The 13,301-nt window shown below is 40.6% G+C and overlaps 1 protein-coding gene across 8 annotated transcripts in view; it reads left to right on the plus strand.

The window, feature by feature from the left end:
- The first annotated feature begins 2,990 nt into the window (after positions 1–2,990).
- The window catches only part of SUPT20H (SPT20 homolog, SAGA complex component), a 34,887-nt gene continuing 24,576 nt past the window's right edge, over positions 2,991–13,301 (plus strand). For 5 of the 8 annotated variants that reach the window (XM_074914013.1, XM_074914049.1, XM_074914059.1 and 2 more), the window contains exons 1-6: positions 2,991–3,103; positions 4,670–4,767; positions 6,780–6,815; positions 7,949–8,007; positions 8,091–8,157; positions 12,579–12,708. In XM_074914013.1, coding sequence (XP_074770114.1) covers positions 4,765–4,767; positions 6,780–6,815; positions 7,949–8,007; positions 8,091–8,157; positions 12,579–12,708 — 295 coding nt within the window. In that variant the 5' untranslated portion in view covers positions 2,991–3,103; positions 4,670–4,764. The remainder of the gene's footprint in view (positions 3,104–4,669; positions 4,768–6,779; positions 6,816–7,948; positions 8,008–8,090; positions 8,158–12,578; positions 12,709–13,301) is intronic. The other 3 variants (XM_074914077.1, XM_074914029.1, XM_074914069.1) reach the window with 1 other exon arrangement.

Below are 13,301 nucleotides of genomic sequence, written 5' to 3' on the forward strand. Positions count from 1 at the left end.
AGATTGCCACTCTGGTGGTGAGCCAATGCTCCACAGAGTTCCTCTAGGCATCAGATTAAGCTGAGATGAAATGAGATTTAATTTATACCAGTATTTTGTCATGTTCAACTCTGACATCATATTAAAATACAGAAGGTTACAGACTTAAGCAGAAATCAAAAATATATTACTAATCCTTTCAAAACAAAGCCTAGCTAACAATTTAGCACTCTCACATTTCCAGGGTTCTCCAGTCCACAGAAAAAATGACTAAAAATGGCTTTTATAATGTCAGTTACATTCTGATAACTTTTACAGTTACTGGGTAATGTGAAGCAGATGGCATAAATCACAGAACTGTAGAAAAATTTAGTCTGAAAGGTAGTCCAACTGCCTGCTCAAAGGTGGGCTAGCTTCGAAGTCAGACCAAATGCAGCTGCAGAACTGCTGTACAATGCATCTGTTAGGTGCCTGGATGAGTCCAGGAAGAACTGCCACCTGCTCCTGGACCAGGATGGGATCCTGGTCATCTCTTCTCCGGTGTTCAGGAACGATGTGAGCTCCTAACAAATCTTTAAAGTAGCTTTTCACATGCTGAAAGTATGTGCCCATTTTATTTATCCTTACAGCTGAAGAACACTGATCCCACCCAAGGTTTTTACTGTATGCACTGGGAACCTCTGAGGCACTCTGGGCATCATCAGCAATATGACTTCCAACATTTTGGCTATGCACAGAGTGGGAGACACAGAAGGGCTAAGAATCCAGTGCTGAAACAATGTCAGCACCAACAAGATGGAGTACCAGGGTGGTCCTACAGGAGGCACTCCACTCTTTGCCCAGAGCTCCCTGGAGCACGCCATGTCCAAATTTCCTTGAATTTTCAAGTCACCCCTTGTTAGGACATGTCAGAACTTCAAGGTTGAGAGGCATCAAAGGGTAGTGTTAGGTGTAGTCCTTCATATAGGACCGGCTGCTGAATCACAGGGTAGCACATTTGCTCACTGCTCTGAACAAATAAGTTGTGATTCAGCCAGAAACGCTAGAAAGGCCTGGAATAACAGGCAACAAGCCAGGTGAGTGCTGTGCGCAGGGGACAGTATGTGCAATGTATAGTGTAGATGTGCCTGGGAGAGCTTGGAAATACCTACAGTATGGATACCAGGAGCGCATCCCAACCAGGAACCCTCCTACCAGGATGCCCATAGAAGCAACCTAACACAGCATTGTAGGCAGCTCATGTGAACCTGGGAGTAGTTTATTTTAGCCACATCCTTTCACTTTCCTGTCCAAGCTGAGGGATGATTAATTTAAATATTTTTTCCCCAATTCTTACTCTTTTAGGAATACAAATCCTACTTTAAACTGTTTTCCTAATGTGATGATGTTTCAATCCTTTATCACAAAGGTGTTTTATCACGTAATCCTGTTGTCTGTTAATCTGTAACAACATATTATCTAATTTTGCTTCCAGACAGATCTGTTCATTGTTAGGTAAGTATCTGCCAAAACCAATACAGGCATTATTTAATATCTCTGGATGAAGAGGTCACAGTAAATTTCTTCTCAAGCTGTCTCCAATCCCTTTGTTGTTTACTATGTAATTCAAAGAAATTTCTAATATGTACATGAACATATATATAACAAATCTGCTGTTCAGTTCTTCTCTATTTTGTCTGATTTTACGGAAAACTGAACATTCCAGAAAAACAAACTAACCCCCCAAAATAGGCAGTCATTTAAGCAGCAGGCTTTTACTGCAAATTTGAAATTAGCTTTTTTCACTTCAAACTGATGGTTGTTTGCATAATCACAGAATCATCTAGGTTGGAAAAGACCTTGAGGATCACCCAGTCCAACCATTAAGCTAACACTGACAGTTCCCAACTACACCATATCCCTCAGCGCTATGTCAACCCAACTCTTAAACACCTCCAGGGATGGGGACTCCACCACCTCCCTGGGCAGCCCATTCCAACGCCCAACAACCCCTTCTGGAAAGAAATGCTTCCTAATACCCAGTCTAAACCTTCCCTGGTGCAACTTGAGGCCATTCCCTCTTGTCCTATCGCTTATTACTTGGTTAAAGAGTCTCATCCCCAGCTCTCTGCAACCTCCTTTCAGGTAGCTGTAGAGGGCGATGAGGTCTCCCCTCAGCCTCCTCTTCTCCAGACTAAACACCCCCAGTTCCCTCAGCCGCTCCTCCTACGACCTGTGCTCCAGACCCTGCACCAGCTCCGTTGCCCTTCTCTGGACACGCTCGAGTCATTCAATGTCCTTTTTGTAGTGAGGGGCCCAAAACTGAACACAGGAATCGAGGTGCCACTCCAGCAACTTACCCAGAAGCAGCTGCTAAAACACCGAAAATAGTCTATTACAGAGAAAAGAGACTTAAATGTTCCCATTACCATTCTTTCGAATAATTCCTGTATACCTCAAACGGGAATTATGAAAAGTCAGGCAGTTAGCTTCTGCTGAGCAAAGCTTCCCCAGCCATGTGTCCACCACACCTTCCCCAAGGAATCCTTCTCTGTCCTCGAACCGCTGCTCTCACACCGCCCACTACCCAGCCTTTCCCCTCTGCTCTCAGAGATGCCACTTTCCACCACGCTCTACTGCCCGGGCGTCACACACCAAAAATCTTCAAATATCCTCGCGGCATCCTTGAGACACAAGGAAACGGATTCAGAGCCTCGCAGCGGCGTAAAACCTCTGCCCTGCAGAGCTATGCGGGCACTTCACTACCACTAAACCCCACGTACTCCTCGGCCTCGGACGACGCCCCTCCCACCGCCTCCGCCCGCCGCGGCCGCCCGGCCGGGCCCGCCCCGCCCCTCAGCGCCCACCGGCTACTCCTGGCGCGAGCGGGCGCGGCGGGCCGCCCGCGAAGGGGCGGGGCCCCGGAGCCCGCCGTCCCGTCTCTATGACGACGCCGCGAGTCGCCTCCCGCCCTCCCCCTAACCCCGCTCGTCGCATGGCGACTGCGCCCGCCCCTTCCGGCAGCGAGCGGAAGCGGCGGGGCGGAAGCGGCCGGGGGCGCCGCGGTGGGCTGCGGCGGGGGCGGATGAGCGGGCGGCGGTGGCCGCCGCTGCGCGGGGGGCAGGGCCCCGCGGGAGGCCGGCAGGTAACGGCGATCGGCGTCGCGGGTCTTCCCAGCCCGGTCCGGGGAGGGGGCTGTTGGTCGGGTAGCGGCGGCCCCCTGCGCCCTGGCGGGCTGGGCCGGGTCGGGCCGGGTGGGCCGCGGGAGGTGGGGGCCCGGCCTGCGCCCTTCGGCCCAGCCGCAGCGTGGACTTGCGGCTTGGCCTGACACGGCCCTTTCCGGTTGGCTGCTGCGGTCGGTGGCTCCGTCTGGTCTCTCTCCGCCCTCGCAGGTAGGCCAGTGTCGGCGGAGGCGGCGGCAGCCCCGGCGAGCGCGGAGGTGCGGTTGGCCCGGCTGCCCGCCTGGCGGTGCTCGGCGGGGAGCTTACAGCAGGACCTGGGCGGATCGGGCTCCCCGGCTCGCCCGGGGCGTGCACCTGCGCCGCAGTCGCAGTCCGGTTGGGTGCTCTCGGCTCCCCGCTCCTGGGACCTGGCTTCGGCTTGAGCCGGGGCGGCGGCGGAGAGGCTGCTCGGGAAGCAGCTGGCCTGTAGGATGGCAGCGGGTGGGCGCCCCCCTGGGCCACCCGGTGCGGGCTCCTTTGCGCCCACCACCTCGCCATCTGCCAGAAGCCGGCAGGTTTCAGCCTTGCGGGGAGCTCTGAGTCATTCTTTGTGGTTTTGGTTTGGTTTTGTTTTTTCTATTGAAATTTGTTGTACGCCGAAACAGCTGAGTAAGGTTTAGGGAGGTGTGAGGTAGCAGGCATCTGTCATCTGAAATCTAGGAAGATGTTTGCCAAAACTAAGGCTGATGTGGAATGTAGCTGCAACAGAAATATTTCTACTAATTAAAATTATGTGTGGTGGAATTTCTTAAATGAATGTTTCAAGTATAGTGAGGCACTATAATGTTCAAATGCGAAAGTAAAATTGACTTCAATTTTCATATTTCTTCACTGTAAATGATACAAAGAACAGGATTTAAAGAGAGGATTTTTTGAGCAAGTTTGTTATTCATACAACTATCTAGCTGAATTTAAAAACTAAATGGCATAGGGACATAGTATCTGAGGGCAAGGACATCTGAGGGAGGTGCTAGTGCTGTGCAAATTTTATTCAGTTCATAATTGACAGCCTACTGTGAGTCAGTATTAAACTAACATCTCAAAATAGTGCTAGAAGGCACTGCTAGTGAAGGTGTTGTCTATGGAATAATACCTTCATAAAAGGAAAACAAAAAACCTAATAGGGTATGCTAAATATTCTGCCTACCTGTCATTAAATGTCCTAGCCTTCTGTGCATCTGTAGATGTGATATTTGGGGTGTGTAGGTAGAATGCTGCAATAGAGTACTTGATTGTACAATTTCAGTTATATGCTTACTGTTACTTTACTGTTTAATATAACTGATGTAAAATGATTGTGCAAAGTAGTAGGAGTCATTAGAAGAGGAACTTCTGCACTTACACTGAACGGAATTTTCTTATTTCTACTTTAGGAGGAAAGGGTACTATGCAAATGAGGTTAAAGTACAATTAACTATTGAAAATGTTGTATTTAAATACCATGATTATTTAGTTTCTTAGTGATATTTTTTTCTCCTTCATTTTTACAGTACCCCAAGTGTGACCTTAAACTATGATTCTTTGCCTGCTGCACCAAACTTCTTAAGTACTTCTTTTGCCATTTGGTCACCTGGCTTCAACTACAATGGTAAGTTATGATTCAGATAATATATTTTCAGATCCTTTTGCTCTAGTGTGCTAGCTGGCTGGCTGGTGAAGAGAATGCCACTGATGTTTCACTCTTAATTTTTTTTTATTTTGCTTGTCACTCCTGAGTTGTGATACTTCTTTTTTCATCGCTTTTGAGTACTTCTAAACACTTAGTCACTGTCCAGTGCATCATAAGAATTATCATATAAAGCTACTGGTGTGCTTTCAGTCAGGACTGGTGTTGAACAGTTGAGTACGTACAAATCCTGCCTCCATATAGTATTCTTCTATTCACAGGTGATAATATTGCCATGGGTTTTTACCTAATGTCAAGCAGTCAGTGAACTGAATGTCTGAAATCATGCAGTTATCCACTAGGCTTACGTAGAAAGCATGAGTATTTGCCATTTTCATATAAACATCTAGACACTTGAAAATTTAAATGTCCTACAGTGGCAGTAATAGCCACATCATCAAGTGCTTTTTTCTTTCCAGAACAGGTAAGGAATTTTGTATTAGAGACACTGTAGGTGAATAGTAAAAGGCCTAAGGTTTTTTTTGCTGTATATTTCTTTGTTGTTACTGTAGTATCTTTTTCTCCCCTGAATTTTATTCTAATGTATGAAATAACTGGTACTGCTGAGTATCAGACGTGGCTTATGTGCGTTCTGTTCCATGAAGTTTGAGTAAAGCTATTTGCTTTCACAAACAGCTGATAGGGATGGGTTAAACTGAGGAAAACGCAAATATATATGTGGGAAGAAGTACCTATTACAAATGTTTCTAAGCTTTACTGAAGAGTGGAAGATTCTCCTAAACACATCTCTCTTTTTTTGAATAGTATAGCCTGCTTAAAAAGTTTTGGCTCTGGGGTTATGTTAGTTGTTTTTCGTGTGACAGAGGTTTTTTTATTGTTACTGGAGCTTGTCACCAATACATTCTTAAGGAGTTTGTCCACCTGCCACGGAAGTGCATGCATTGCTTCTTTTGATTTACCTGGAGTTGAATCAAACCCTAAGTGTTCTCCTACAAGACGTTGTATTGTCGTCTCTCCCCTGTCCTGAAGCAATATTATTTTCTGGTTCATTTAGCAGCGGCACGTTATTCCTGCATGTAGTCGGTGTCAGAGCTGAAATAAGTGTCAGAGAAGGGAAGTTAGGGGCCAAGGGAGACTTTTGCTTTTTTTGATGCTTGTACTTGTTTATTCTGGTTGAAATACTTGCCAAATTTTAGTCCAAGAACTCATTATTCTTATCTGTGTAGCTGTTTGCTCTCCTTGAAATGCATTCCAAGGGAGCTAAATCCATTAAATGCCATTGAATATACTGTGTAATGGGATGTAGAGAAACTTTTTCAGATTTTGGTGTGTTGTCCTAGGATTGTGCATGCTTCTTAGCCTACCTTGGATGAAATCTGGATTGGAGAACCTTATTTGTTTCTTAGTCACTTAACAGTACGTCATAAGAAACTCTTCCCAAATTGTGTTGTGCGCAGAAGTAGTGTTCTGAGCACAAGATCTTCATTTCCAAATTGTAGAAAAATAAGTGTACTAATACTTAGGCACCAATGTCTAAAAGTTAAATGTTTTCTTCCTGGACAGCTGTTCAGGGATACTGTGGCCTAGTCTTTCTGTTAAATTAGTAGCCAGTTTAAGAAAGGAGAACAGATTTTCTACTTGTCATCTCTAATTGTTTTAGTTCATATTTGTTACTACTTTTATTAGGTGTAATTTCTATTCCTACTTTTAATTCTAATTGCCTTTGTTATTCTAAGACTTCATAATCTAGCCAAAACCTTGGAGGTGTAGACACGTGGTAGTGGGATTAATTACTGTTGGTGCAGTTACATGAGGTTGCTGCTGCTAAGTTTATTATGTGACAAAGAATGTTTGAGCCTGTCTTCTAACTATAAATTCATATCAATAGTAATAGATTTTTTTGTGGTATTTTTATGTATGAGGATGTTTAAACAGTTAATGTAATGTCTAAAAATCCCTTGTAATTCTTACAGCAACAAGCTTTAGAACTGGCATTGGATCGTGCAGAGGTAAGGGGTAGCCAAGTTATTTGTTTGCACATAATATATTGGTCTCTCAGTTTAAAAATAACTACTGTATTTTTATATTTAATCTGAAAACCAGTAGTGGAACACGTTATGTAAATATGTGTGTGTATAAATAATCACCCATACGTGTAACGCTGGTTTTGCAAAATTCTCACTAAAATTGCTGTCTCATATTTGTCTTTTACCCATTGTACCGAGAACATCACCAGGTGTAGTGAGGATAGACTATGCAGGACTTCAGTTTTCTCCTTTTAAAACAGTAAAATCTGTGTGTTGAGAAGTAAGCAGAGCCGTGCAGTGGTGATTCAGAGACAGCTGGTAGAAATACCTGGCAAAATCCTGTTTGCGTTTTTAAGGGTAGCCCAGTTAGAACAAAGAGGCAAGTGCCTTCACATTCATGTTCTTTCATGCTGACATGATACAATGGTTGTCTTGAACCTTATTATGGAATATACATGTCTCTGTGGGCAAACTTCTCTTCATTGAAATTGTGAACTAAGCTGTTAATCAGAATACTTCAGACAAACAATAGAGATTTGGAAAAATCTTCTTAGAGTATAAGCTACATTTAATGTAGGATAGTATCATTCTTCATATTATTTTTAATTCAAATATTTAATGTACATGAATTGTATTTATAATACACAGCTCTGTAGAGAAAACTAGTTTAAATGAAAGAGGCAAGGGGAAAATTAAACTTCCTGAAGTTGGTTTTGTTGAGTAAGACTTGATCTGTAAGTGGTGTTGAACCAGTATGCATGAATTTGATTGTATTTTAGAATGTTAACTTCAGTAGTGTGAACTAAATACAGCAGTGATATTTACGGCTGTAATTACAAAACATGAATGTAAACTTAAGGCTTTGCATGCAACTCATGCCATAACCATGAAATGCTGTGTTTCATGGCCAAATTGAGGTGTGATCTTGTTGCTGACTGTAACATACATCAGGTTATGTTTAGTAAGTTTTTGAAACACGTACCATAGCTGTTAGTTTCTTTCTGTATACGTAGAACACTGGCTGGTAATGGTTTAAAGTTGCATGGTAGCTAGAACTTAATTTCTTTGTAATATATATTATGTAATATATGTTATTTTTTGATTTACTTTTCTAGTACATCATTGAAAGTGCCCGTCAGAGACCTCCCAAAAGAAAATATTTATCCAGTGGAAGGTAGTAAGACTTTCAGTATTTAGTTTTTAAATAGCATTTCTTTGATATAATTTTGGTTACATTTTAAGCTTTTTTAATTTCAGAAAATCTGTATTTCAAAAACTCTATGATTTATATATAGAAGAATGTGAAAAAGAGCCTGAGATAAAGGTAAGTGGAAATTCCAGAGAAGCTTTTCACTACTGTCTAAACAGGCAAGTTCAGAAAATACTTTTTAAAATTTCATTTAATTCCTTTGTTAAAAAAAGAATAAACTCTGATTACTGTAGTAGTTACATAATGCTCAGAGTATAGGAGAAATTATTATGACTTTTGTAGACTAAACTATGTCATTTAATAGCATTATCTTAGTTCAGTTTGAAATAAAAACAAGGTGATGGGAGGGCTAATGACTACCTAGTGACTCACATCTGTTTTTAAAGGTAATAAAATCGAATGCTGGCAGAGGATTGCACACTGGAGAGAGAACTAACAATGTTGAGGTGATTATCTAGAACAATTTGTTACATTTGGACTGTAGTGTGCAGCATTCCTGTACCTAAAAGTTAGTTGAAAGAAAAAAAAATTAATAGTTTTGGCAACAGAGTTAAACGCTAATGGGGAAACAGCTGGTCTAGGAACTGAAAGGATCTGTGTTAGGCAGGCAAATCTGAGGAGCTCTGAAAAAAAAAAAAAAAAGGGTGGTCTAAAAATCACTGATCGGTTGCCTCTTCTCAGCTGGTGCCTTCTGACAGCTGCGCGTGGTAGCATCGGTGTGAAGGCATGAAAGTTTCAGAACAATGTTAGTGAAAGCCACTTCAGTTCCATGTTGGACTAATGCAAAAATAATAAAGCACATAGAAGCACTTTTTACAGCAAAGTAGCGGATAAGAGGTATGCTGGTAGCTGTGGGGAATGAATAATTACGATACACGAATAAACCACATGGTGCCAGATAAGTGGGCGTGTTTTGTTTGTTTTAGTGGGGTTTTTGGGTCCTTGATTAATATCTAATAGTGATGAATGATACACAGGATTGGATGGATTTGAGAAATTGTATAAAACATCACATTGCATGGCTCTTTCTGTTCTTGAATAAAATATAATTAACTTGCACGTGTAAGGTGAGGAAACAACTGACTTTAAGAATGCACTTTAAAGCAAAACTAACCTCATTAGGGTGAAACAAGCAGACTTTGTTCAGACCACATTATTCTTGAAGATTGATCTGCAAAAACTTGCCATAGGTGGTGTTTATGAAACTGAAATGTTTTCTTGCCTCCATTACAGAGGCAATTGTGTTTTGTAGCCAACAAAACTATGCTTCCTCAAATTGTTTCATCAAGTTGGATTTTATTTTTCAGTCAATATATACAAAACTTTGCTTTTTCTGCTTTGTAAAGTTAATTTTCAAATAGTTAATAGTTCTGTTGAAGTTGAGACAAAAATTGTACCTTCCAAGATGTATCTTCTATGCAATGGTAAAGCAGTGCTAGGATTAATGAAACATGTCTGAAGTCAAGGGAAGAACGTGGAGTAGTTGGTTTAGATTTCCATTTCATAGAGATATAGTCAATAGCCACAAGATCTGTTGGGTTTTTTTGGCCAACTTTTCAGTTGTAAAGGTAAGTGGGAAAAGCAATTTAAGATGCTACAGTGAGGGACAAGAAAACCAGTAATGACAAAGATAAAATCATAGTTTTGTGTAACACCAGTGCACCGTTGGAAGAGTAAGTATTAAAATTAACATTTCACTCATAGCCAAGGACAGAGGAGTAACAAACAGAAGAAATCACTACTTCAGTCTTGTTAGGCAGGAGTGCTCACTATTCTCATTTAGTGGTAGTCATCAGAAGTCACTGAATGCAGAAGGAAGCGCCTGTGCCTTCTCTGAGCTGCTTTCCAGCCATCCCACAGTCACTGCCATGCGTGTTCGGGAGGGAGGAGTGCCGCTCTTCTGTGGATGAAGTCAGAGAGGAGAGTTAGGAGTTGTAGCTGATGTAACACAGCGGTATAACTGGCCTGGCTGCTTGGTGTCTAAGGTCTTGCAATACACTGCAATGAATGTTTAAGAAATGTAATACACCTCGGGCCACTCCTTGATCTTTAAAATCCTTCCAGGCAAGACTGAAGCTAATGCTTAATATCCACTCTGAGCTAGTATCTCCGATAGCTAGCTCAAAGGAGAAGGCTGATTTTTGTAGTCATAAAAAGTTTTCATGCTTAGTGAAATGTAACTACCTGGTTGTTGGTTTGTACTTAGAATACTAATTTACTCCAATGTCTTGGAGAGGCTTTATATTTTAAAATGTGCTTAGACTATGTCTTAAGAAGTTCAGGTCATATGAATGCAGTGTTAAAATGTTCTTAGGCCTGTGTGATTGTCCTCACTCCTCCTTTGCCTGTCCTGCTATCTCAACATCCTAACCTCCAAAAAAGTGAAACAAGAGGAAAAAAAACCCACCCCAAGCCATAATTGGCCAACTGTAATTGAAAAAACCTAAAAATTAAGATGAAACTAACATGTCATTCTCCAAATAAATGTAGTGATGTGATTAACTCAATTACATTTACAGTTGAATTACTATCAGATATTTTTACTTACGAAGATGTTTAAGGAGCAGAGGCCTTCCATAAAATAAATCTCATAGCTATTTCTTGCATACAAAGACAAACTTCTGCGGAAAAAATATTGTTTATTTAGAAATTCTGTGAGTTGTTACTAGTTAGTGTAAATTATTCAGTGCCTGTATTTTGGATGGAGTAATGCCCTTAATTGAATACTCCTTTTTCTTCAGCTCATGACAATAGTAAAGTTGGATTAGAAATGTTAGCAATCTTATTAGTAACAACTTCTAGAAGCAGTATTGATTCTGTCCAGCGTTGATTCTGTCCCAGTGACAGGGGAATGGAATTGTTTTTTGTTTATCACCACCTGTTTTATTTTTAAATATAACCTTAGTAAAAATAATTTCTTCTTGACCTCTCTTACATAACTTGATGATCCTTTTATAAGTCAACTCTTAAAAAATTCTCATATTCCTTTCTGACTTAATGCCATTGCATAACTATATATGAGTGTTATCTATCCAACACTGGGGAGAAAATACAAAAATTTTTCCATCAAAAGATGACTATCTCAGTTGTTAAGAGAAAAGATGTCAGAGTAGTTGAGTATTGACTTTCCTCTCAAAATGGCATTGACTATACCTCAGGCTGCTTCATATTGTGTCTGAGTGAAAGGCCAATAGCTATATCCCCTACTTATTGATGTGTCTGAAGATTGAAGCAGTGCACATGCAGTTTCCTGTTTTGGGGTAGATGTTGGGGCAGCTTAATAGGAGTTTAAATTGAAGAAGTTTTTGCATAACAGGCTGCATGTCCAGAGTCCTCTCTGAGGCTTTCCTGAGCAGTCTTTACCTCTGTTGTTGCCATGGCATGTTTCCCTCTGTTCTCCCCTGCTCCTCCAGTTCTTTATGTGCTGCTTTGTCCTTTAGTTCGTGTTAGTTTCTGTGATTTCTAAAGTGTAAAAGCTGGTAAGGTATAGTCACTATAATTCATGATGCATGGGGAAGAGTTAACTTTTGGCAGTGGTTCTAAAATCACTATATAGCAGGAGATGGAAAAGATTTTTTTCCTTTGTCTCTTCATACCTGTTAAAATGATCTGCCGGATTATATTGCTGTGGGATTTGGAGTTTGGTTTTCGGTCCTTTTCTCTTAGTTCTTTGCCCTGTAATTAATGATTCTGCTTTCTATCTTCTCAATATTTCTGGAAAGTAAATTTGTTCAAACAGAGATAGCCCAGTACTACGTAGTTGGATGTATGTGAAATTGGTAGTTGGGTGGGTTTAGCAGAGCTCTAGGGTTAGCAATGAATGGCTCCACCCAGACCTGGTATTCAGCTGTGAAGTCTAGCCTCCATCAAGAAGGTGTAAAATTGTCTGAGGGTTAAAATTAATTGTTTTAACTTCTAAGGGGAATTCTAAAATGTTGAAATTTCTAGGATGCATATGGGATCTTTGAAACGTACTAATTGATTTTAAAAATCTGTTACATGTGGAAAAGATTCTTACAGTTAAACAAGGGAATAGCCTCTGCAGCTGCTGGATCAGATTTCAGCAAATACAGACAAGGCAGTGCAATTAAGCTTCCAAATGCTGTAATTTAATGTTTTAAACCTGGAAAGAAATATCTGCTTGTGTTAGAAATATTGGAAAGTACTAAATATTTTGTTGTTGTTATCAGACAATGTATCATGTGTAAATGATGCTCACAGAAACAATACAAATAATAGTGCACTGTAGATTTATAACATTGTAGCATGGGATTATTCTTGTTAACTGTGTTGTCTGTGGGTTTACAATTCAAGGGTTTTTTTAATTTAAATGAGTGGGGTTTTTTTAAAAAAATGTGTATAAGTATGTGTAATACACATACTCTGTTGAATACAGCCCAATTGAATTTAACTGGGCTCATTTAGATATATGTACTTCAACATTAATCTAAATAGTACTAATACTCTAGCAATTGTTTTTATTTCTACTAATTACTTGATAGTATTATGTTCATGAGCAATGTTTACTTTTAAAGCAGAAGCTGAGGCGAAATGTGAATTTACTTGAGAAGCTGGTTATGCAGGAGACGTTGTCATGTCTGGTAGTGAACCTCTATCCGGGAAATGAGGGTTATTCACTTATGCTCAGGGGAAAAAATGGTTCAGGTAATATTTCTGCTCTTTAATTTTTAAAAATACTTGGAATGCTCTAAATAGTTAAGATGTAATGTTGCTTACATTTAACTGTTTCACTTCTAACATAACCCCTTATGAAAAAAGAAAAAATCCAAAGCAACTGTACTTAAATTAAAATTTTACATAAAGCTGTGAGGCGCTTGGAAATGGTCTGTAACAGTACAACAGAAATCAGTAGCTATGAGTCTTTTGGATAGCTTTCCATTCTCTCATTTCCCCTTAGCTATCTGAGTTTCTTTGACTTCAGGTTCCTTCTGTCACATTGTTTCTTTCACTGTTTCCTAAATCTAGGTCTGACTAAAGGCCATCTATGTTCTAGTTTGGTTGCATCTTTATGCCACTGGTACTGTGATGTGCAATAAGAGCATACAGCATATCAGCTGAGAGCCAAAATTTTGTCCCATTGAGCTATTAAGGCATGTTGCCTTTTGGCACAATAAGAGCAAAAAAAAGCTCTGGAAACAGAAATGGATATAAAAATTAACACTATAAAAAAAAAAAAAAAAAAAAAAAGCCTGTTTGGATAGGTTTCCACTGGCCCTGCTTTTTCCTGTGGTGAGCTT

This window comes from Athene noctua, chromosome 1, assembly GCF_965140245.1.
Source record: "Athene noctua chromosome 1, bAthNoc1.hap1.1, whole genome shotgun sequence".
Lineage (NCBI taxonomy): Eukaryota > Metazoa > Chordata > Aves > Strigiformes > Strigidae > Athene > Athene noctua.